This window comes from Sphaeramia orbicularis, chromosome 4, assembly GCF_902148855.1.
Source record: "Sphaeramia orbicularis chromosome 4, fSphaOr1.1, whole genome shotgun sequence".
In the NCBI taxonomy this organism is placed as follows: domain Eukaryota; kingdom Metazoa; phylum Chordata; class Actinopteri; order Kurtiformes; family Apogonidae; genus Sphaeramia; species Sphaeramia orbicularis.
Window position 1 is genome coordinate 42,488,234 of NC_043960.1, and position 25,455 is coordinate 42,513,688.

The 25,455-nt window shown below is 38.7% G+C and overlaps 2 protein-coding genes across 2 annotated transcripts; one reads left to right on the forward strand and one right to left on the reverse strand.

Annotated features, from left to right (window-relative positions):
* Positions 1 to 5,006: 5,006 nt before the first annotated feature.
* prdx6 (peroxiredoxin 6) lies at positions 5,007 to 11,028 on the reverse strand. Its single transcript, XM_030132553.1, has 5 exons — positions 10,854 to 11,028; positions 8,617 to 8,773; positions 7,695 to 7,838; positions 6,783 to 6,929; positions 5,007 to 5,314 (listed from the first exon to the last, which is right to left on the reverse strand). The coding sequence occupies exons 1-5, from the start codon at positions 10,943 to 10,945 to the stop codon at positions 5,189 to 5,191; spliced, it is 666 nt and encodes a 221-aa protein (XP_029988413.1). The 5' UTR covers positions 10,946 to 11,028; the 3' UTR covers positions 5,007 to 5,188.
* A 984-nt stretch (positions 11,029 to 12,012) lies between these two features.
* plpp6 (phospholipid phosphatase 6) lies at positions 12,013 to 21,219 on the forward strand. The gene is made up of 2 exons (XM_030132552.1): positions 12,013 to 12,675; positions 17,379 to 21,219. Exons 1-2 carry the CDS (start codon positions 12,189 to 12,191, stop codon positions 17,744 to 17,746), a joined length of 855 nt encoding a protein of 284 aa, XP_029988412.1. The 5' UTR covers positions 12,013 to 12,188; the 3' UTR covers positions 17,747 to 21,219.
* The last annotated feature ends 4,236 nt before the right edge of the window (positions 21,220 to 25,455 follow it).

Here is a 25,455-nt window from a genome sequence, read left to right on the forward strand (position 1 = left end):
CTTGCCTGGTTAACACTTTTCAGTAAAACTGGATCCTGGTGCATTGAGTGGAAAACATCTTCTTCGCTCTGAGATAAGGTGAGTTTGGTGGGAAGCCACTCCTTTCAGAGCAGTGTTTATGTCTTTGATCTGCACTGCAATGAGTGTGTGTCAGTGTGTGCACATTATAGAGGAAAGGAGACCAGCAGCTGGTATTGTGTTTGTGTTTTGCCCTGTGAGACCTGGCTTTGGTTGGTGTTGTATTACATGTACTAGTGTTGGTGAGGCGAGGTGGGGTGATAGCCAAGAAGTGAGGGGTGACAGATGAACAGGAGAGGGAGGGTTCGGGCTCGGGTTGGTACCGGGCAATTAAGCCAGCGTCTGACACCCAAAGCGCTTCTCATGCTCTGGCACGGGCTATTGTAGTCTGGAATTTGAGAAATGCATTTGATCAGTATGGTGTGTCTGTGTGGGTATTATTTTGGATGACTCCTGAGGACAAAACAGCTACCAGAGAAGGGAAAGAGAGAACACACAGAGGAGGTGAAGGGCAAGGGTTACCCCGTGAATACATCACTTTCATCACACTCTCAAGAACATAACATTCAGCACTTTTACAAGAATAAAGGGCCTGTTTCTCTTCTTTTAGATCTGATTTTGGATCTTGAAGAACCTAATCTAATAAAGGAGACATTTGAAAAACAAGGTTGTACTATTTCATTAAATTTTAAGGAGCTTTTCATTTAGATCAAAAAGAAGAAAAGGAGTATAACATTCCAACTGTGTGAATGACATAAGTGCAAAGAAGGAGGACCTCAACATATTTCATCAGGCTCTGAAACACACCAGGGCTCCCACTACACTCAAAGGGAATCCCATCTTTTCCCTTTGACCTCAACATTCCTCAGTGTGAATGTGAGGCCAGTGTGTGTGAGACCAGTGTTGACCGACAGACTACTTAGTGTAATTAATACTCTCCTCAACCATGTAGTTTTGAGGGTTGAATAACTCAGAGAGAAAACCAACACCTCGGTTCTGGCTTCGGTGTCTCGTCCACAGGTGAGGCCGACCTGCTTAAATGAGTTGACGGGGGCCGAGCGTCAGTTCAGACCTTTGTCTGTCTCTGCAACACAGATGCACTGTAGATTAACAGAGTACATGTCACCTGTGTTCTATTACCCAGCTGAACTGGAGTAAAAAAAAAAAAGCTTTTAAATCATTCAGTCAATCAAATGTAGTTGTATAGCGCCAAATCATAACAAAAGTTATCTAATGACACTTTACATATTGAACTAGACTCTCAAGCCAATTTACAGACTCCTCCAGGAGCAAACTCTTGTGACTAGTGACAGTGGCGAGGAAAAATGTCCTTTTAACAGACAGACCCTAACTCCTGGAGGATGATCATCTGCCTTGACCAGTTGGAGTTAGAGAGAGAGAGAGAGAGAGAGAGAGAGAGAGAGAGAGAGAGAGAGAGAGAGAGAGAGAGAGGGCTGAGAGAGATTGGGGGAGTAGGGGGAGACACATGGATGTACAACAAACTGAACTAGAACTGTTAAAAAGTAGAACAGCTGCTGTTAGTATAGTTACCAATAGCTAGAATAAATATTCATGAATGCTTAAAAGGTGAAGCCTCTTTCATACTGTGTGCCGTGGGACATATTTTACTGTGTTCATCATAAAACCAGCTAAAACCTCCCTACAGTTACTTGTCTTTGCCTTCACAGGTTTAACCAGAGGAGTCTTAATCAAATAATGGCATTTACAAAGACTGGACAAGGACCACTGACGAGAACTATCAATAAGGATGAATTATTTTATATTAAGACATTTAGAGGACAGAACATTAGCCTGATTTGCTGACCTGCCAAACAAGATAAAGAAAAAAAAATCAAGGTAGGAAAGTATGAAACACTTTTTGGGGAAAAAACAGTAACGTGATAGAATGTAGATTAAAAGTTTAAATGGGTTGATATAAATGTAAACAAACTCCATGTTGAAGTACACAGGACACCACTCCATGGAGCTGCAGCTGTTCAGAACAGGTTGGTGCTTTCAGCCCTGTGGCGAAGACTACCGCAATGTGGATGTAGTGCCATCTGTTGACAGGAGATGGTACTGCAGAAATAGCAGGACAGTGATAACAGCAGATTTAGAGTTGTACAAGGCCATCTAGTGGGGAAAATGCAGAGGCAGAGGGAGATGACCACAAAACTCTGTAACATTAAGTAGCTCCTTCAGCACCAGACTTTTACATCTCCAGTGCAAGGAGAGATACCACAGGTCATTCCTCCCCACAGTCATCACACTATACAGGATGTATCAAAAAAAAAATATATATATATATATATATTTATATATATATATATATATATATATATATATATATATATATATATATATTTTTTTTTTTTTTTTTTTTTTTTTTTTTTTTTTTTTTTTTTTTTTTTAGAATTCCCTAAATACACACACACACACAATGGGCTCTATGCACAGCCCCACTACTTCCTGAACTTCAGGTGGGTCCTTTATTTCCTGTCTTTCATTATTGGACACACAGATAAATCCAGGTGTGCCTACATAATCAGTAGTCACAACAAGAAGTAGCAGACAAACCTGGAATAATCAGTGTGTCCAATAATGAAAAATGGGAAATAAAGGACCCACCTGAAGTTCAGGAAGTAGTGGGGCTGTGCATAGAGCCTATTTGAAAAATTATCCCCAGTTCTGCATTTGATAATTTTTGGAATTTTCTTTAATGGACGTTGGTAGGTAGAGGATTGGTGGATATTCGTCCAAATTTCCAGACGCAGGTTTTCATGCATGAGTGAGCAGGGGCAAATTGCACAATCCAAGTTAAAACTGATTTGTGCGAAGTAGTGGTGGGATTTAAATCCAATCAAAGGTCATGGGAGGGGACAATGGGCATCCATCTCGTTTCCACAAAACTGCCAAGTTACAGCATTAACACTTTGGCCACCATGTCAGTTTCATTTCTTTACCCATGGCAGCTGTTCCTGCCTTTCAAAGTTACTTCAACTTGTTTAGGCCTGAAAATGTCACTGAGGACAGGCCAAGTTAGGGTTAGGGTTAACTCTAACCTAACTCTAATCCAATGCACAATTTGTCCCTGCTCACTCATGCATGAAAACCTGGGTCTGTAAATTTGGACAAATATCCACCAATCCCCTACCTACCAACGTCCATGAAAGAAAATTCAAAAAAATTCTCAAATGCGGAATTGGGGGTAATTTTTCAAAATGTATAGGATTTTTTGATACACCCTGTACAGCAGTTCTCAGTAACTTCTCAGAGCAGACTCTATCTACTCAGGAGGCTGAGGTCCTTTGGGGTGCGGGGGGCACTCCTGAAGACCTTTTATGACTCTGTTGTGGCCTCTGCCACAGCATCACAGCAACTGACAGGAAGAGGCAGGACAAACTGATTAAGAAGGCCAGCTCTGTCCTGGGATGTCCTCTGGAACCTGTGGAGGAGGTGGGGAAGACGAGGTTGACAGCCAAACTGTCCTCCACGATGGACAAAGACTCCAACCCCCTCCAACACACACTCACTGCACTAAAGAGCTCCATTAGTGAGAGGACGATACACCCAAAGTGTGTGAAGGAGAGGTGTCACAGGTGTTTCCTTCCTGCAGCTGTCAGGCTCCACAACAAAAATTGCTCAAAAAATTCTGTGCAATAAACCTGTGGCATGATCAGCATGTGCACAGCTGTAAATAGTATATAAAGCTTTCTTGATTTGTGTTTATCTTGATTTTGCACTTCTTTTGCTCTTGTGTGTTTTTGTCCTTTGCTGCTGTAAACCTGGAATTTCCCCTTGTGGGACTAATAAAGGCATATCTTAACCCCCCCATCCCCTTCACATCATGTACATCTGCAACTGCAATGTAAATATTTAATTTTAATTCTAGTTCTATATTTATCTAAACATTTATATAAATACCAAATTTCTTATTTTTCTGTTTCTATTTAATTTTTCACTTGTGTTTTTTCTGTCTTTGTTTTCTATCTCTGCACTAACTTGTTGTATGTTGCTGCGGTTAACTGTGACATCTCTCCATGGTGGGATAAAGTCTTATCTTATTTAACTACAATGGGATCTGATCTTTCACTGGGCTGGATATATTTGACCAGGTCCATATTGTAACAGTGATGACTGGGTCAGAGCATCTCCACAACTGCAGGTCTTATTGGGTGTTCCTAATCTGCAGAGGTTAGTACTGACCAAAAATGGACTAAGGAAGGACATCCCAATCTCAGGACCATTGGTCATCTGTGGGAGGTGTTGGACAAATAAACCTGATCTGCTGCCAACATCTTGGTCCAGATACCACAGCACACCTTCAGAGGTCTGCTGGAGTCTAGGCCTCGGGTCACAGCTATTATTGTGGACAACAGGGACCTACACAATATTAGACAGGTGGTAATAATGTTCTGCTCGATTGGTTGAGATCTGGTTGTTGTTCTTTAGATACTTTTGGTAGGTATGAACCACTTTACACTGCGAATGAATAACAAGATCTGCAGATGTTCCGACCATCACAATTTCCCCTTGGTCTTAGTTGCTCAGATCTGTACTCTTGCCCATTTGGCTTTCTAACATCAACTTCAAGGTCTAAATGTTCATCCCACCCACTGACAGGTCCCACTAAAATGAGATAATCAACATTAACCTCCTGAGACTCAGGAAATGTCAGCCAAGTACAAGCTTTTTTTGTTTTTTTATTAAATAAGTGTCCATATTGGAAAAATCATGATACAACTGTTTTTTCAGATGCAGTTTTTAAAATTTTTATGGAATGTCCTTTGTGGTGGACAGTTTTCTTTTCTTTTTTTTTTGTATAAAGTTGTGAAACTCTTGTCCACAAATGTGGACAGAAAACCCATAGCTGGGTCTTAGGAGGTTGAAACTATTTTGCCTGCCAATGGTCAGAATTCTATGGCTGATCAGTGTATATCGACATATAAACAAAGGGAAAAGACTAAAAAAATAAATAAATAAAAATACAAGGTGTGAAAAATTGATTTATTAAGGGAAGACAAGCAAGGCACTGTACATTGACACTAAAGGTATTTCTGGTTCATTTGTGGGAACCGTCCACTTGACTGAAATCACATGTCATCAAACCAGATAAGTGCTTTTTCTAGTTCTATGTGTTGAGTGTTGGGTGAAAATGTGAAGATTTGTCTTAGATATGAGTGTAGCGCAAATATTTCTTCCCAGAAGGGACCTCTTGCGTGGTCACACCGTTGGGGAAGAGGGACTTGGCTTCAGCGTCAGAGAGAGAAGGAATGACCATGACTTTATCACCCGGCTGAAACAAACAGGAGAGAAATGTGTGTGTTAGAGGTTAGATGTATGTTTGATTACGGAAGTCTTCATCTCACCCAGTTTTTATGTGGATTTTTTTCATGATCCGACTTTAAAATGAGGTTTCTTCATCAGACACAATTTTGGGCTGATTTTGTTTTCTGACACTATATTTTTTTTCTGTAAATTACACTAAGTTTCTAACTCTAAATACAGCCATTTTAGTCTCTATGACAGCTAATTGGTGCAAATATATTTTTGGTGCCTATTGGTTATACATTTATCAGACAGTGTATGCATTTATGACTGAACAATTAAGAAAATAAGACAAAATTGGCTGTGAAATGTTCTAAATACCAAATCACAAACAGCTTAGTAAGATACATATTTGTCTGCCTGTAACTGAAAAGTAGGTGTCTTTGCATATATATATATATATATTATATATATATATATATATATATATATATATATATATATATATATATATATATATATTTTTTTTTTTTTTTTTTTTAATGATCATTCAGAGTTGAAAATTAAGAATAGTTGAGCCTCTTCATGGTCATGTGTCTTTTTAAAAAAATGTGAAATGTATTTAGGGAATTCTAAATATATATATATATATATATATATATATATATATGAATGAAGAAAATTACAATTATCACATCAAAACATAATAGAAACCGGCTATACTGTTACATTATTAAACAAGTGGTTCCAGGCACAACAAACCCCGCCCCTTGCACATACTGTATCTTATTTTGGCATCAATCCAGCTGATGTCATCATGTCTATGTGTGTGCTGATGTCAGCATATCAACTGCCTCTACATATGTGCCAAGTTTGAAGTAAAGTGAAACAAAATTCATGTTTTTCTAGACATTTGAAATTTCACCCATTATAAGTAAATAGGAGAAAAAAAGGTAAAAGTTAAACTTTGACCTACTGTTCTAAAAAATGTAATGAGATCTATTCTGGGTCACTGGCAATCTATAACCCTAACCCAATTTGGTATGAATTCAACCAGTAGTTTTGTTGCTAGAGTGCTAACAAACAAAGAAACAAACCAAAAACAATATCCCTTGCCTCCCCTTTTTTTCTTTTATTTGGGGGGGATTATACACCTGTTAAATCAAATAATATCAAAATTATGATTACTGATTTAGAGATTATATTGTTATCTTCACAACTTTAATTTAGACAGCAACATATATTTGAGTATATGTGTCATTGTGGTAAACTCTTTGAAAGAAAGTTTAAATGCCTCCTTTATATTCTATTAAAAAAATATGAAGTAAAAATTAAAAGACCACATATGGGCGAACCAAGTGCAATGTTTGTTCCAAAACAGTGTTTTCCTCAAAACCCCTATCAGACCTCAGCCCCTCACACATAATTTGATAGAACTGGGCACCGCGTATGCCTCTATGTAGTAAAAATCCTCAGTTTAATGTTTAACTGTGTACCTTCCAGTCGACAGGTGTGGCGACCTTCTTCTGTGCAGTGAGTTGCAGAGAGTCAATGACACGCAGCAGCTCATCAAAGTTTCTTCCAGTGGTGGCCGGGTAAAGGATGGACAGTTTCAGCTTCTTGTCAGGGCCGATCACAAAGACCTGAGGTGGATTAAACGCAGGAGTTTAAAGAAATAGACTAAATATTCAGCCTCATATGTATATCGTCACATGCATTTTCAGTCCATTTCAAAGTGAGAAAGTCTGACACCTACATACTGTCACAGGATTAACATTATTTAGATTGAGATATCTGTACATTTTAACCAGCAGAATAAGAACAAACAGCATTAATTAAGACATCATCATCATCACATTTGTGTTTTACTTGTCCAACATGTAGATAATTACAGGTGGACAGGATTTAGTGGCATGTAGAAAAGAGGATTCATAATTACATTTGTCATTATGAAGAAACCTTAAAATAGGACTAATTTATTAGTGTGATTTCATGAATTTTCAATGAGTTGTTTATATCTGGAGGAAATGGGACCCTTCTACAGAGTCCACCCTGATTCTAGAGGTGGTCAGGACAGAAAAACCAAACACTGCTGGTAGAGAGGGTCTGCTGTAGTTTTCATACATTGACTTAGAAGAGGAGGTTAAGGTGAGCGGTATATAGTCAGGTGTAATCTACACCCTCACCACTAGATCTTACACAACGCACCTTTAGCAGTTTGGCAAAAAACAGTAATTCCCCTCTGGCTCAAATGGCCCCAGGCCAAGGTCTACTGAGTGAAGGATCAGGATACTATCCTTTGACCATAGATTATAATGATCTACTCTTTGCACAGTAAAATGAATGGTGATGTAATAAGAGGGTGTTTGCGTGTGTTTGTGGAGGGAAAAGGTGATCATGTTTCTTACACAGCGAGCAGTGAGTGGCATCCCATCCTTATCTCTCTCATCGGGGTCCAGCATACCCAGCTGCACAGACAGTTCTCTTTTGTGGTCAGCAATGATCGGGAAGGGCAGAGGGGTTTCAGCTGCACTGTTATACGCCATCACATCCTAGACAGAGGGAAGAGACACAAAGGCTTACATACATTTACTTTACACTTGTGTTTTTGGGTCATTTAAGTCCTAAAGTCTCATAGTCATGCAGGGGTTTTAATAGAATCAATGTTTAATGCATTAGCCATAAACAGCGACTCAGCGGTCTGCTCAGTCTCCAAGAGGGACTGTACGACTTAACAGATGTTGGCAGTAACCAAGGAGAACCATGGACTAAAATGCTGACAGCACTAAGAAAGTACCAGCAGTAAATGTCTACTTTTTGACAAGGAGTTAGGTTGTAGTGCAGCTGTAAAACTGAAGCCAGAAAATTTTCCTACTGGCCTTGTAAACTTGACTCCACTCACTCTTCAGCCAATCACTGAGCTGTTTGAGGAGGCGGCGTTTTTTGCACTGTTTTTTTGCACTAAGGACAGTGGATGAAGTTTGTGATAAAGGTGAGAGGTTAACCAGTGAATGCTTGATTATTCTGGGAAAACCAACAGCTCTGCATCATATTAATCCTACATGACAGATTAACTGCAAAATGTATAGATATGTTTGAGACTATGTGGTAAATAAAGGACACTAAATGGGCGGAAAAGGACTTTCAGGTTGGAATCATGCTACGCAAGAGATGAAAGGTTGAGCTAATATGAGTGTAACTGCTATCATTACTATGAACAGTGTCACTCCACCCTATAGCTGCTGACAAATGTCTGTTGGAATAAGCCATTAAACAGATAAATAACTGGCAGAGGTTCAGTTTGTGTTTGTGTGTTACTGCATCCTCTACCTTGCTCCAGTTACGGTGGTCCTCAACGCTGTCAATGGACAGGGCGATCATCTTCACACCTCTTTTCTTAAACTCATCACTGATCTTGGCAGCACAGGCCAACTCAGTGGTGCAGACAGGAGTGAAGTCCCTGGGGTGGGAGAACAAAATGCCCCATCTACAGAGAGAGAATGACAAATAATAGAGATGAAAAATGGGTATCTATTCAGGTTCACATTACCCTCTGTGTCCCACAATAGCCTAGTGTTAATAGATATAGCAGCACCAGGGCAAAGATGATCATCGTTATTCAGTAATTTACCCTCTGTGGTACATTTTTAAGGCAGACTCGGTTCAAAGTTCAGGATGTTTATGAGACTAGTCAAGGCATGAGATTGAGACAACACATCAAACCAAGTAGACTATAGGTCAACTCCATAAAATGTAAAGATCTTTTAATGTTTCTTACATTTTCCCTTCCCTCACATCGTGTTATCTGTCTTTATATGTGCTTGACTTATTCTGTGTGGTGTCTTCTATTAATATGCACTTTTCAATTCTAAACTCATGATGTTTAAGGTATTTTGAAAGAAGTTAAAGATAATTTTGAAATCATATGCAGTGGGAGGCAAAAGCCAAAGCAAACTGCTCAAAAAGAAAAAAAAAAAAAAGAGAGAACATGAAGTCTCTGTAGAGGAAATTCCAGCCACATATTGATGCAACAGGTGTCAGTGAATCTGGCTGAGTTCAGACATAAAACCCAGCTGTGTCGTACTGGGGAAAAACAGGAGATGGAGTGTGGGAAAGACATTTGCTTTCTTACAAAACACCAATGGGAATGCCTGCAAACCATGAACTTCTGGGATTTGGTAAAGATTTATTCAACTAAGTATCACATGAGGTTTCTTCCTCAGTGATTTAGGCCGTTTTCTCTATCAGTGTGTTGTAACATACGGTCACATGGGGTGAGGAGAACACAAAGGCTTGCTCCTCACAGGCATACTAATCAGCTGATTATGGAGTGACCAGAAACCCTGATTAGTCCAGGACAATACAAATGTGTTCAAGTATTTGTTGAGCGGAAAAAATGTTGGACACTGACCCAGTCTCACTGAGGAATGTGCGCACAGGCTGGTGTTGCTTTGAGAAAATTAAAAAATAAATAAATAAATAAAAAATACTGATTGCTTCAGTTACAAACTACTGCTGGTTTTTCCTATCACAAAATCACAATCTGCACATGGAGAGTGTTTCAGAGAGACCAAAGTTTCACCAAAAAGTCTTGAACTTGCTCCAGCTTCAGGCTTAAAAGGTTTGTTCGCTGTGCACTAGACCATATCTCCCCACATGCAAAGCACCAAAAACCAAACTCAGCCACCGGTAAGCTCCAAACATAATGGAGCTTTGAAAACAAGGACACATTTTTGACAGATGATTGCCTCTCACAGTTCAGTATTTATTCCCAGTAAGGAAACAAAGAAGTTATTATGTAATCTCCATAACTGGCCTGTATTCTCGCCCTCATAAAACATACAAGATAACAGGTTACGTCTGGTTAGAAACCAGATTCTGAAACATGGTAACATGTGATTGGCTGTGTGCGCTGACCTCAGGATAAGGAAACGGATGGATAATCCAGCAGACACTAACCGACAGAGAAAGCAGAGGTACTGGATTAATGTTTGAAGTTTGTAGGGAATGATTGAACCACGGCCTATATAGATTGGATTTATGAAAGTCACGGGAATCATAAACCTGGGTTATTCAGATTTAGACAAAGATCATTTCAGGTTAGGTGTGTGTCACATACACTCAATGCTTGTCTTTTCCTGCTGGTTTAAAAAAAAAAATAAGGTGAGCAGAGATGAACAAACCTTGCTTCCACCATAATGAATAAACTAATGACAGAATATGCAAATACAGCATTAGTTGCTCATTTCAGTCTTAGACCTTCACATTTATATATTTCAATAAAATAAAGAGGATCGTTCTTTATGACAAATATTACATAATCTTCACCTAAACTGACCAGTCATGCTTGTGTAACCCTATTGTGTGCCAGCAGGTGTCACATAGACCAGGCTGTGTCAGATCTCTGTGATCCACGACTCGGCTTTTGTGTGCAGAATAATTAATGCGGTCTGTGATCAGGATCTCAGGTGCGCACTTACACCCACGAAAAGCCACGACACACTCACTCATGTCATGTGTTCAAACCCAAACACTTTGCTAACGGTGTTACTGCCTTGCGCACTTACGAGTTGCCCAGGAAGTCGTGGAACTTGATCCTGCCGATGGTGGTGTCGGCCTCAAAGTTGGGGAACTCATCTCCCAGCAAAAGCCCAGGCATGGTCGGTTCTTCTCTGCAGGACACACGTAGCAGAAAGGACGAGACGACTCCGAGAAGAATCTGCTATCAGCGTGGTATGAATGGACTAGGAAAAGGGGAGGGGTTACGTGTAGTACGTAAGAGCACTGACCAATCAGAGAAGAGTTGTAAAGGGGTGATTTTTTTTTTTTTTTTTAAATCATTTACAACTTTATTAAAGTAAAAACGACAATGTTTCTGTTTTTGTTTTTTGTGTTTTAAGTATATATATATATATATATATATATATATATATATATATATATATATATATATATATATATGTGTGTGTGTGTGTGTGTGTGTGTGTGTGTGTGTGTGTGTGTGTACTGTGATTGATTAATATTTTTTAGGTAATGATCGTTTTTTCATGTCAAAAGAAACAAAAAATAAAAATTAAATTCTATAATAATAATAATAATAATAATAATAATAATAATAATAATAATAATAATAATAATGAGAAGATCAAGAAATGAATAAAGAAAATTAATAAATATGCAGCTGGACAAAAGTTTTGTATTTATGTAGGTCTAAAATGAACAAGATCACAATGGAAATAAATTGAAATAAACAAATCAGTACACAGTACATATATGTTTGTTTGTTTTTTGTTTATGTTTTTTTTTCCATTATTTCAACTATGTAATTCATTAAACTGTGGAAACATGGCCAGGTAAACATATACAGCCTACTAATGTAGTCTCTCTTAGTCAATATATGAAAACGATATTAATTATATTAATCTCCCAATAAATTAAATTGAATTAAATGTCTGATAATCAATCAAATTCTGATATTTGACATTATTTCCAAATTAATTTATCGTAACTTTTATATTAGTCCATAATGTCTCATGTAGGAATTGCATATGATGAAATCCTGTCGGGGATATATATTTTTTTTAAAACTCAAATTAATTATGAAAGAACGTCTCCACTCATTTTTTATTTATTTATTTATTTTACTATTTTATTTGGTGAATGACTAGCCTCAATGAAAACACGCCCACTATTTCTGGTGAAAACACAATTTCCCATGTGCCTTTGCGATAGGAACAACAAAGATGGCGATTCAGCTCGGTGTACCTGGACGTGATATGAATAGTTAAACGTCCTGTAGATGAGCTAAAGAAACGACATTCCGCATAGCACTGCAGAAAAAGTACCAGAGGACTTGAACTACACCACTCTGCTCTATCTACGCCGGTATACTAGCAGACATTATGCCGTCTCCTAAAGCCAAAAACCCGGCTCGTAGCGGAGGCAGCCCGGTGCTCGGCAGCTCCAACGGGCGCTACGAGTTCATTTCCTTGACGAAGCCGCTGAACCGGTCCTCCCCGTCGCACCTGCTCCAGCGCCAGGGCTCCGACCCGACCGCCGCCCGGCTCCGAGCCTCGGAGAGCCCTACCCGGCGCAGGGGCTCCAGCTCCTCCACGGGCAGCGGACAGGGGCTGCCAGAGGAGGACGGCATACGGCTCAACCCGTCCTTCATCCGCGTGGCGCTCAGTTCGCTGCTGGCCATCGACCTGTGGATGTCCAAGCGGCTGGGGGTGTGCGCCTGTGAGGACTCGTCCTGGGGCAGTGTTCGGCCGCTGATGAAACTCCTAGAGATCTCAGGACATGGCATCCCGTGGCTGGCTGGAACTGCCTACTGTCTGTATAAGAGTGACAGCGCTGCGGGGCAAGAAGTCATGCTCAACCTCTTCATGGGTAAAACACCCTTTTTCCCTGTTGTTGTCGTCACTGCCTTCCTCTTGCAGGAGTTAATCAGTGTGCATCTCCTTCATACACAGAGAGGTGTCTGTGGAACACTGTGGTGGGTTTCTGTAGTTATTTCTATCGCAGGCCACCCTGCTTCTCCTACTTGTGATCTGTCATGCGCAGCTCTGCATCTGCACTCAGCAGTAGAACAGGTGATCCCACCTCCTGTTAGCATGTGGGTGTAAAGCCTAGACCCATGTGAAGCTGGTGGGAGAAGTATTCACCTCCTGCTGATATGTAAAAGTATTCTGAAAATCCTCTGCTAAAACTAAAAGGTCTTAGTCACTGTGCAGTAAAATGTCCCCCGACAGTGATTCACTATTCATATTACTGCTGAATTCATGTGCATCAGGCATTTTACTGCTGCACAAGTCGCTCTTTGTAGTTAATAATGCATCATAATGTATTTTGAGCAGCATAAGCATACTCTGGCTGTCCTATGAGAAACATGCACCTCTTAAAAGTCAACTTTTCATGAGCTCAGAATGGCCGTTTTCAGCTTTGTGACAATGCAGTTTCCAACTTACCCAGGAGGGTTTTTATTAAAGACTTTTAGATGAAGAAGGAGGGGTATTTTTAACTTGGCCCATAACGAAACACTTGTTTCTCCAGTTTGTCCCTTAACATTTGTAGACAGTTGGTTTATACTGGGTAGGAAGGGGATAAAAAATTGTAATTTGAGAAGCAACTAAAGCTGTCAGACAAATATTATGGAGTAGAAATCACAATATTTGCCTCTGAGATGTAGTTACATGGGAGTATTAAGTAATATAAAACGGAGACACTCTGGTAAAGTAAGACTGTCTCAGATATGCACTTAGAGCACGAGTAAAACTACATAACATTTCAGCACTGCAGTTTACTTTTCCATTGTTGGAGGCCAGTGGGTATCATCTGCTGCTCATTCTGATCTATTCCTCTTTGCATTTCCCTTTAAATTGTTAAGATAGACTTAATTTGTACATAAATCGCATCATGTCATGCACTTGAATCTACAATTAACTGATAATGTGTCAGTTCTTCTGATTCAAAGCTTTTCATCTAAATGGGTACAAATTGAGATAGCAAACAGACAGTATGTGTCTGTCAGTACACTAGAAGCACCATCTGCTCATACACCTCTGTACCTCCAGAGGGTGCTGTCGAGTCAACTTTGTTCCAAATGAATCAAGTCTGTGTAAGGATTAAAACATAAACTAATTTAAATAGTTAGTGATGCTTGGGTTTCATATTGTAATATGGCCAAAAAAAAGTTGTCAACAATAACAAAAAGGCAACATTTGCAATGGGTGTCAATGGGCATTTTCCATTTAAAAATTAATATATCTGAAATAAAAACAAGATATCAAGGATAGGCAATGACTGGGCAAATGTATTCACAATCAGTATATTAAAACAAACACATGGCTTGCTATGGGTTAAAGAAGAATCACTATGATCACAACAAGGCACGTGAAATCAACATATATTTATTCAAGCAGAAAGTTGTGTGAGGATGTCACTGAACACAAAACCACATTAGTATATATACATCTTCATGTTTACACTCAAACATATCACCAAGTACAACTGTGTAGATAATTCATTTAGCAGACTGGAGTAGTTTTTACCAGCTTGACTAATTTTGGCTAGGCCTACTTCCTGTAGCCTTCGTCAGAAGTGTCACATGATATTGCCGTGACTGTCTTGTAGGCTGCTCAGGAGGATTTGTCAGACAGCAGGCAGGGATTGCGCCCCCTGCTGTCTGACGCCTTCTCCATCGCGATACGGAAACGCACACCAGGGACAATGGCATACACCTGATCACACATCTGGTATGTGCTCCTGGAGACGGCGTTAGGCAAATCATCTTGAGCAGCCTACAAGACATGTCACAGGAACATCATGTGGCACTTCTGACAAAGGCGACAGGAAGTAGCCGAAACTAGTCAAGCAGGTAAAACTGACAGTGGATTATATCCTTTTTTATCTGTGCATGTAGTCAGTCAAGGACACTATTACCTATTCCTAACCACAGAACCACATTTAAACCAAATGGATGGACTGCAGCTGAGTGTGACGGCTTTTAATCATTTAAGGACAGACAAACACAATTAACAGCTTCATAAGAGATTGTCATTCAGTAATTGCCCATCAAGACACACAGTATTTTCAGTTGCATTTTGAGGTTCTATTGTGGAAGAAAGGTCCACAGAAGAGGGATCAGTTTTGCTATTTTCATAAAGCAAAACTCAGAATTTGATATACTGCCCAGCTCTATTTTGAATGAATTGTCAAATACATGTTTAGAAATGTAACTGATATTGTATGTGCACGCATGATTTTGTGTCTTGATGAATAATTGGTTGGTTGTTTGGCAGTTGTCTGGCAGGTTTCTGAAGTTCACTTTGTGCTTTTCTTAACAGGGTTTATCAGATTTATTGTATCAAGAAATATCTTGTCCTGCAAACACCTGCCAACAACATCCTTAAATCCTGGGAAGGCGACGTTTAATCCACATGAACATACATCACCAAACCAGTGTTTTGTCACTCATGTTTAAGTGGGACAGATGACTCTCCTATATACTCTGTTATCAACTGTATGAAAAAACAAAGCATGACTGGGAAAATATTGCGCTCAGATCAAAATGAGAGGATGAACTTAAGCCATTAATAAGATCTGGTTATCTAACAAGGCTTCTAGAAAGGAGAGCTGAGAGTCATGGAAATGAAATGCACTGTTGCTTATTAATTTTTCTGTAATCCTTACATCTGACTCCCAGCAGCAGCTGTTGGCTCAATGCTGTCTGACTGCATTAATTTTTCAGATGCGCAGCCCCACAGAGCAGGAGAAGCTACGAATAAACAAATCTTTTTATGGACTTTGTGCAATGACAGACTCTAAAAAAGGACTTCAGTGTCCAGTCATCTCTTCACCAGACATGCAGAATAGTGCTCTGTAGTGATCACATTCAGATGGATAAGATGAGTCCATTTTTATGAGACTGCCTTAAAATCTTCCAGTTGTGTCATAGTCCAAGCTCAACCTAGTTCCTATTCATAGGCTATTTTTATCTCAGATACACTTTCCATCAACTTTAAAGACTATACGTGGTTGTCTGTCTCTGATGAAATAGTTAAGTTCTATAATAAAATACAACTGCACAATTAATTACAATCCCAGAGTCAACCTGTGCAAATGCTGTAAGTTAGAGCTTCATTGTATGTCTGGTGAAACTTTGCATTTATTGACGTTGAGCAGGGACAGTCGTATTGTGTAAAAATACAAAATAAAAGTCACTACAGTCACATTTGAAAACAAAATGATCCATAATCTGTGCATTTTCCTAAATAACCAAACATCTACACTCAAACAGCAATGATAACAGTAACAATAACTCCAATATGACTTTACCACCAAATCATGAAAGCCTATAATATGCTTTTAGTTAAACTGGAAGCAGTTTTTTAACACTGAAGAGTCAGCATTCTTATCAAATGGATTACAGGTCTAATAAATTAGGACATTGTGACACTATGTTTAACTGTGAGACGTTTTTTAATCTACAGAATTGCCATGTATAGTATCTGTCAGCCAAAGAGTCTTTCCATTGTGGTTTAAGGCAAACAGTGCATCAGTGAAGTGTGTTCATCTCTTCCTGTCTGTGTTGTTTGTCCTTAAATGAAAGTTTTGTGCCACAAGCAGGCAAATAATTCAGGATCTCCAGAGGAAACATTAAACTGTGTTGCTCTGAGTCTACAGGTCAGTGGTTGTCAAATGAATACCTTATATCACAGGAGTCAAACATGCAGCCTGTGGGCCAAAACTTACCCCCCAAAGAGTCCAACTGATCTCAAGTGGGTCAGACCAGTAAAATACTACCATAATTACCTGTAATTAATGACAACCCCAATTTTTTGTCTTTGTTTTAGTGCAAAAATGTAAAATTACATGAAAATGTTTACATTTACAAACTACCCTTTCACAAAAAATGTGAATAACCTGAAATGTCTTAATAGAAGTAAGTATAATTTTATCAATATTCAGTCAGTTACTAAATGTTTTGTATCTTTGTAGATCCACTGTGATCTGTAAGTTGTAAATGTGTGTAAATGATAAAGTGATATGTGTAAATGATAAAGTGAGATATTATATTGTTAAAAATGCATTTATTTAAAAAAAAAAAAAAAAAACATTTCAGGTTGTTCATGTTATTCACATTTTTAAGGAAACTTTGTAGATGTAAACCTTTTCATAATGCAACTTTACTTTTTTCACTGTTATTATTTTACTGGTTTGGTCCACTTTAGATTCTATTGGGCTGAATGTGGCCCCTGAACTAAAATGAGTTTGACACCCCTGTTGTCCATGAACTGCCCTAGATCATGTCCACCAGTCAGTAGTTCCACTGGGGTGAACTCCCACAGGGGGCAGTATTGAGCAGATAATGGAGGAAAATGAGATGGTGAATCCTTCAAAAAAAATATACATATAGAATCCAGATCCCCATCCTGAGCCAGACCATCATCCAGGTGGACTGAGAGACCCACCTTGTGTAAAATATTAGGCTGAACTGTGGTTGATGAATTAGGTCATGTAACTTATGAAATATCTTTAATGTGAATATAAGGAAACACATTGATCACTGTTTTCCTCATGTTTTTTATCAGGGCTGCTGGTGGACCTGGTCCTGGTTACCATTGTAAAGGCGGTGGTGCGTCGCCGCCGACCGGCACATAACCGCATGGACATGTTTGCCACCTTTTCTGTTGACCGTTACTCCTTCCCATCAGGCCACTCCACCCGGGCCGCCTTGTGTGGACGGTTCCTGCTGGCTCACCTGGTGCTGGCTGCTCCGCTGAGGGTCCTGGTCCAGCTGTGGGTCGGCCTGGTGGGCCTGAGCCGGGTGCTGCTGGGCAGACACAATGTGACTGACGTGTTGTTTGGGTTCTGGATGGGCTACTGCCAGTACAATCTGGTGGAGATGCTGTGGCTGTCCCCACAGATGCTGCAGGGGCTGCTGGGACAGTTAGTTTAACATGTAGAGGAACGTTTGGGACTGGGGAAGAAGGGGATTTGTAATTATCGATTGTAGGAGTCCCTGTGAACTTTTTTCTTTTAGACAGAAAGTCTATAATTAACGAGAGAAGAGAGCTCTAACACACAAGATTTCTGTTTCTTTTATGAACTCATGCTAACTCAAGCGTGACAACGATGCATGTAAGAAATGCTAGATTTTAGTGTAATCACCATAGACCAGAGAAAAACACATTGGTGCAGCTCACCAAATGCAACCACCTCTCCTATTTGGACAGGAAAAGTATTTAATTTTTTTGAAGATAATAAAGTAACTTAATTATTAACTGTCCATGGGCAGTCTCACTAGAAAATACCCTAAATAATGCAAAATGAATGAAATAATACTTAAAATATGCATAATAATTCATAAGCAAGTACCAAGCAGTTTTTAGGCTGGAGGGGAGTTAATATTCCCTGTCATCCAGTTTTATTGTAGTTCACCCTCTACCTTCAGAGATCGATCTGGTAGAGTATTAAAAGTAGATCCACGTTAACACACATAAACACAAATTTGTTTTGCTGTGTCATCCAAATTCATGGGATTGCTCCTCTTTCATTTATAATCAACCAAATCCTATTAAGAATCACTAATTACTAATCAACTCCCGATTAATTATTTGTATGTGATCCTATTATTATCATCAATACTTACTGGCATCATTTACTGACTGTATGTATATTTTAAGTAGAATCTCATTTCATCTGTTGTGAGTCTTTGCGTAATATTTGGCATTTCAACAAACCATTACTGTTTCTCAAATGCATATTTATTACTGTGATGAAGACAAAAAAAATAATGTTCCTAAAAATGGGGGGTTTAAGACTCAGATTATTTTCTAACTAACTTATAGCATGCATAAATAAGTGTGTGGAGTCCTCTTCTCTGTGAACGTCTGGTGAATTTAAATGGTGTAACAGGGCTGAAGTCTTTGTCCAGGACTAAGTAAACTGTATAGAGCAGTCATCTGTAGGAGGGAGGATGGCTACATATAGAACGGAAGATAACGCAGGTTTGTGTAGTGGGCCATGTACGAGAGCGGTCTTGCACAACTACACACACCGAAGTTCAAACAAGTTCAGAGTGAAGATAAGGTTAACACTGAGTGCACGTAAGGACATAAGGAATAAAGATTCCATTGTGGGACCAGTTTTTGGAGTATTGGATGTATCTGATCCAAATGTGAACCTGGAGTTTGGCTGAGGACATCGACAGCAGGGCTTCACATTCCTTAAATACACAACGGGTTTGTGCCTGTTGTTTGGCTTTGAGTGAAAACATGAGAAGGAGGAAGAACTGTCTTTTTATTAAATGATCTGACGTAGTTCAGTAGTGGCAGAGCTCATATAAGTTACACATGATTGCACTTGAAAGGTAATGGATCATAGTTTTGTCCTTTTTTTTTGTGGTATGCAGTAAATGCACATGGAATAAGACAAGGTGAAAATTGTTTTGACTTAAAGCTTTGCACTGTGACAGTAATTCTAAAGAAACGGTCATTGCACATAGATTTAGAGGACATTTTTGAAACCTTTGCACCAGAATCTAACAGTACACAGACCATGATCCATCCGTGATTTAGGAGCATTTTGGTTGTTTAATTTGTTATGCAATGACCCAGAGGACTGTCTCATTTTTTTATCAAACAGAGATCAGAACTGCATTAGTGGTTTCGCAACCCTCTACTACGTGCAGAAAAAATAAAGATGCGTACAGAGGGTGCTTTGCAAAAGTAAACAGACATATTGATAAATAATTATTGGGTAGATTTAAGTTGTTAATTTTCATATTTTTTGGATATTTTCACTCGTCCTCTCATTCTCAGTTCATTCATAAAGGCAATAATCTGTAATGGGATCACAGCCACATGTCGCAATTACTCCCACAGTTTATGTAACATCGAAGGATTCCCGCGAACCTGCTGAAATAGTCAGTTTCCTGTAGATCTGGGTCATGTTACATTTTGTGTAAATAAGTGGCAGTGGACTCATTCATCCTGATCTGCACTCACGTCCTGTTTCTGTCTGGGTAGTAGATGTGAACGATTGGTCAGTTCTTGAGAGCTGAAGGCCAGAGTTAGTGGAACATGTTGCATTTCCTAGAAGCATCATGTTTGATAAATAATCCATATCCATGCTCTGACCCAGTGACTGGAGGCAGAGGCAGCACCGAGGGCCAAAACTTTAGATGACACCACTGATGAGATGTTGTAAGATAGATACGTGTTAAACATCAGCTGCGTTTGTCAGTGCAGACTGTTGACCAGAACATGGACCCTCTGGGTTGGAGTAAATGAAAAACTATGAAAACATTTATGGTTATTGTCTGACGTTACTCACTGTATTCATTTTGATGCATGTGCAGCAGCAGCCTCATTTTAGCACTGCCACAAACTACAAGATGTTCATCTGCAGCTGCACTCTGATTTCTATGTTTATTGATGCATTTTATTATGACAACAGTTTACCCTTATATTCAGACAGTTGGACATAATGGTGTTTGTGTTTTTTTTTTTTTTTTTTCAGTTAAGTCCAAATGAATGTACTGCTCTAATATGTGTGTGTTTGTAGTCTTTTTTTCCAATCTTGTACTTTTTTTTTTTTTTTCTCTAGTGCCACCACTTGTGGACTTTTTTGATTGCGGAGGGATAAAGATAGGTTAATGTCCAAAGTGTGGCTGGGTCAGAAGGGTTTTATTGACTGTGCAGTGGAGACGGACGGACACAACAAACAGGCACATGATTCTGTCTCAGTAGATTGAGAGTCTGGTCAGAAATATATACAGGTTCACATGAAGTAAAATCCATCTTCTAAATGTAAAAACCATCACCTCAACTAGTGTATTCTATGCTCACCCAGAAGGCAGGACTCTTATTAACTGTTTGGGTCAATTAGTATCGGCTCCATACACCCAGTTTCATGGAAAGTGATAAATCTGTTCGATAAGATTTACAGAGACAATGTTACAAAGCATGTAGATGTGGTTTCACTGATTTGTAACCACAGAAGATGAATAAATAGATAAGGCTGCCCTGGAATGTTTACACAGTGTCTCAATTGTGCAGATTTGTCAAAACTGGATCCTGATATCAGGTTTGAGTTGATCCTAAGTGAACAAACAGTCCCCATTAGACTGCAGATGTATAGTTTCATTGACCTCTTACATGCTGTGTCCTCTTTTTGCAATAAGTGACCAATGATCTTCACGGTGCAAGTGACCAACAAGTGTGGTGGAAGAATTTGATTTAATGTTTCTTTCTTTCTCTGTGACCAATCTTAATATGCTGGATTGTGAGTTCTGCGACCAAATGATGTGTGTGATTTTGGTTATCTTGATAAGAAGAAAAAGACTTAACACAGTAGTATAGACATCCAATATCTGTGTACTGGGAATTGATTTTGCACATTCCTCACACCATCTGCTTTCTCCCAGGTGAAAAAAGCAAAGTCTTACTGTACTTCTGTTTAAAAAGTATGTGCAGTATGAAACATGGATCCATCTGCACCACCTTTATTGGACTTGTTTTACCTGCTGTACTATAGCTGACTATAAACAATGTTATGTGTTTGCTATATAGTTCATGTCCAGAATCTTTACACAATGCATTTGAATGTGGTAACAGCTTTACTGTAAAGTATTCACTGAGTTGTTTCGGAACGATTTGATTGTGATTATAATTTTTAAGTAAGTGGGGAATGATTAATAAAAGCAAAATATGACATGGTTTGTGAATTTTCTGAGCAGCGGGAAGGAGAGATGTAACATTTCACAGCTCTTACACTTATGCTCAAAGGCTTCATCATTATACACACCTTTATTAAAAAAACAACATACGCACACAAAAATCAAACAAAGTACATTGGTACAAGAAGATAGCACGATCAGAAGTCACCACTGACAACTACGCAGTCAGAGCCTGTTGTTATTAACCCTTTAATCCAGGGGTTCACAACCTTTTTTGGCTCGTGACTCCATTTTAAAATCACAAATTTCTGGTGAGCCCAGACATTCAAAACAGACTTTTTTTTTTTTTTTTTGCTAAAATTTATTTGTTTTTGATCATGTAATATCATGTAATAGTTTGCTATGCTACGTTGCAAATAAATGTAAATTTTAGACGACATTTAGTCTATATAATGTATATTATTATGGATGGAGGCAGAAAAGCTGGTGTAGATTACTGCACAAAGTGAGAATTTTATTTTCCTTGGTCAGGATATGTACAGTCAGTCCAGTTTGGATTTACAAGGCTGACAATTAATACTGAAAGAACAATAACTCAAACTATGAATTTGAAAGAGCTGCAGCATCTAAAACCGACCACAATGAATATTTGAAAGATAAACGGTACCACAGTGCTTCAGTTTCAGCTTCACAGTTTGTCATGTCTTTTATGTATTGGGATTGTCTCTGTAAACTCACCATATTTTTTATTAGTAAGTTGTTATTGTTGGGTGTTTTTTTGTTTGTTTTAATCAGTTACTAGAAATTCCAGGCGACCCCATGTAGGGTCCCGACCCCAAGGTTGAAAAACACTGCTTTAATCCCTGACACATTATTTCAGGTAAACGTGCTGCTGTGAATTTGTGTCTGTTTCAGTGTCATAAAAGCTGCTGTGAGAATGTGTTTGTGTTCCTTCTCTTCAGTGGTTTTCCTTTAGTGTGTGTTTTAGGGTCAAAATAGGGAAAAAGACGAAGAGGAATTGAAGTTTGACAGGTTTCACTGGTCTACAAGGAAAATGCTTCCAGAATAAAAGTAATGAAATTTTACCATGAGAGTCACTGATAAAGAAAAATCAAGTAAAAAATGCTGGTTGCCTGAACTTTCCGAGATACAGCCTTGGGTCAAAATGTGAAATTCAAGAATTAAGGAGAGAATGGGTTTGACTCAAAAGGAATATTTGTCTCAGAGCTACAAGATCTACTTCAAAACACTGTCTGCACATTAGAATACATTCACTTTACAGGTTCTATTTAGTGGAAGATTTATAAAACTATTATATAAATGTACATAAACCAATATATATGTGTAATAACACTTAATCATATACCTTGAAAGCATCAGCAAACCGGCACTTTTGTCATTTATTTTCCAATTAATCTTATTATAATACGTAACATTTAGCACATTTAATCTCTGAAGCAAATCATTTCTAAAAAATTGTAGACCAGTGTTTTTACTAAATAAGGCTCTCAGAATGTACATCAATAAGAGATTTAGGATGTTGAACATGAACTGTGAACTGGAACACACTGAACAACAAGTATTTGAATTTGGACCCAGTAGTTTTTGTTTTGGGCTCTTTTTCTAAATAGTCCAGCTGCTTTTTGAACTCTAAAAAGCAGTCACACAGCTTCGTATTTGTTCTGCATCTTGTGACATATTTATTTACTTATTTTGGTCTGGTATCATAATTGTTTTGCATCATTTTGTCAGGTATATATTTACCTATATTTTGTTTGTTTTGTACCTCCTGGACATGTAGTTTTGCACTTGGTTTTGTATTCATTTTGTGTTATCTTTGGATGCATTGTGTTTGGTTTGTCTGACTTTATACAGTATGATTTTATAGCTAGTTGTGTATGGCTAACCACTAAGGTTATTATTATTTAGAAGGGGGCAGGAAATATAAGATTTTCTTCATCCTGCTCCTTTTCAAGCATGGGTGTGTACATGTTTGTTCACCTGATGATTATTACCTCCGCCAAGGAGGTTATGTTTTTGCCAGGGTTTGTTTGTCTGTTTGTTTGTTTGTCTGTCCGTTAGTGTGCAACTTAACTCAAAAAGTTATGGACAGATTTTGATGAAATTTTCAGGGTTTGTTGGAAATGGGATAAGGAAGAAATTATTAAATTTTGGTGGTGATCGGGGGTGGGGGGGCCCAGGGGGGGCGCCACTGATCAGCCTTGGCGGAGGTCTGCACTCTCCGAGTGCTTCTAGTTGAATATCTGCTGATGAAATGCACAACCAGGAACGAAATGAAATAAAATGAGCAAACAGTTGAATTATTATGAATACTAGCGGCATTGTACCCTTGGTGCCATTGTACGATAGCATGAGAGTCTAAAATCACCCAGCATACTGTCGTGTAAAATTTACGGCCGCAGGTGGGAGACATCTTTGGTCCCTTTGACTACCAAACTATCAGAAAATATCAGGTCTGCTGAGAGTCTGAGTTCTTTTAAGTCCAGGTTAAAGACTCACCTGTTCACTGCTGCCTTTGACTAAAAGGCTTTTGACTTTTTAAATTTTATATTCTCTTTGAAACTCTGCACTGCAACTTTTACTTTAATATGTGTGTGTTTTTATTTTTATTTTATTTTATTTATTTATTTATTTTTTGATTTTATGTGTTGTTTTCTTACTTGCTGTTTTTAATCACCTTTTATATGTTTCTTTTATAATGTTTTAAATGTGTTTCTTTTATTTCAATGTCCTGTGTGAAGCACCTTGAATTGCCTTGTTGCTGAAATGCGCTATACAAATAAACTTGCCTTGCCTTGCCTTTGCCGCTCTTCCTCACTGTACTCTGGCGTGTTGAATTTATGTCTCTGTACTCCCATCGATGTAGTGGAGCTTCGTCAAGTAAATGAACACAGAATCAAGTCAAAGTCGGAGATCGAGCAGAATTGGAGCCACATAAAGTGTTTATTCACGCATAAAATAAACACTGAGTTGACATTCGCAGAAGCAACGGACTTTTCGCCCCGGGAGACCATTTTTATGTTATCAGAAGTAGGTTGGGTTTAGCTACAAACCATACCCATTTTTTTTATCATATTTTGAACATTAATCTAGTCACATCAGAAACCCCCTTTTTTTACCTTGTCTCCAATAGGTATGGGTTTTTTAGTGTCGGTCAGGATTGGTCAATAAATATGCATATGCAGCTAATTCCCAGTATTAATTTTTTATATATTAATATTAAACTTTTTCCCAGAAAATGTAAATTATTTCCCAGAATGTCCAAAATTTTCCCTCACATGTACTTCTCTGGTACACCATGTTCGCTGAAACTTTCCATGAGCTCACATGCTCTTTCTGCCCGCCCCATTTTGTAACTTTCCATAAGTTCACGTGTTCTTTCGATGGCTTCACGTGTTCGTTCTTTAGTGGGTCTCTCTTGAAAAAAGTCAGCTACTCTGGTACAATCCACACATTACACTAAGAATAACTTCTGGCCTGCAAATGAATACAGGTTAAATACTTTTGAATACAGATTGAATACTTTTCATTAAAATACTGATTTTTTTGACACCACAATACCTCACAACATTTGAATATGGACATAAAATTGTGCCTAGTAGATAGTCAGGTGATGTTTCTATTCATTTGGCGAGTTTGGCAGCGATCAGGCCTGTGACGGCTGAGGAAAATCCGTACAAACGCCCTCCTGTGCTGCAACATCAATCTGACGGACGGACACAGAACGTGCATTATATAGTAGGATTTAAAATAAACCATACAGTCAGAATGTTCACCACAGACATGTCAGGAGTTAAAGGCCATCATAGTCCCTTTGGGTCATTAGGTTTCATGTATTTTCCCTGATGAACCATTGATATTAAAGAGTCTAAGAGTCCATGACCAGTGTGAAGTGTGTAGATCTAGATCAGGGGTGTCAGTCTCATTATAGTTCTGAGGCCACATTCAACCCAATATGTTCTGAA

Bases quoted from the DNA above. Each gene is read 5' to 3' on its own strand.
- prdx6 (XM_030132553.1), bottom strand. From the start codon at position 10,945: ATGCCTGGGCTTTTGCTGGGAGATGAGTTCCCCAACTTTGAGGCCGAC. The intron at 7,839-8,616 runs GTAGAGGATGCA...CCCTCTGTCTAG, and splicing joins ACCACCGTAACTGGAGCAAG to GATGTGATGGCGTATAACAG. The intron at 6,930-7,694 runs GTAAGAAACATG...AATCCACCTCAG, and splicing joins TGCCACTCACTGCTCGCTGT to GTCTTTGTGATCGGCCCTGA.
- plpp6 (XM_030132552.1), top strand. From the start codon at position 12,189: ATGCCGTCTCCTAAAGCCAAAAACCCGGCTCGTAGCGGAGGCAGCCCG. The intron at 12,676-17,378 runs GTAAAACACCCT...GTTTTTTATCAG, and splicing joins CATGCTCAACCTCTTCATGG to GGCTGCTGGTGGACCTGGTC.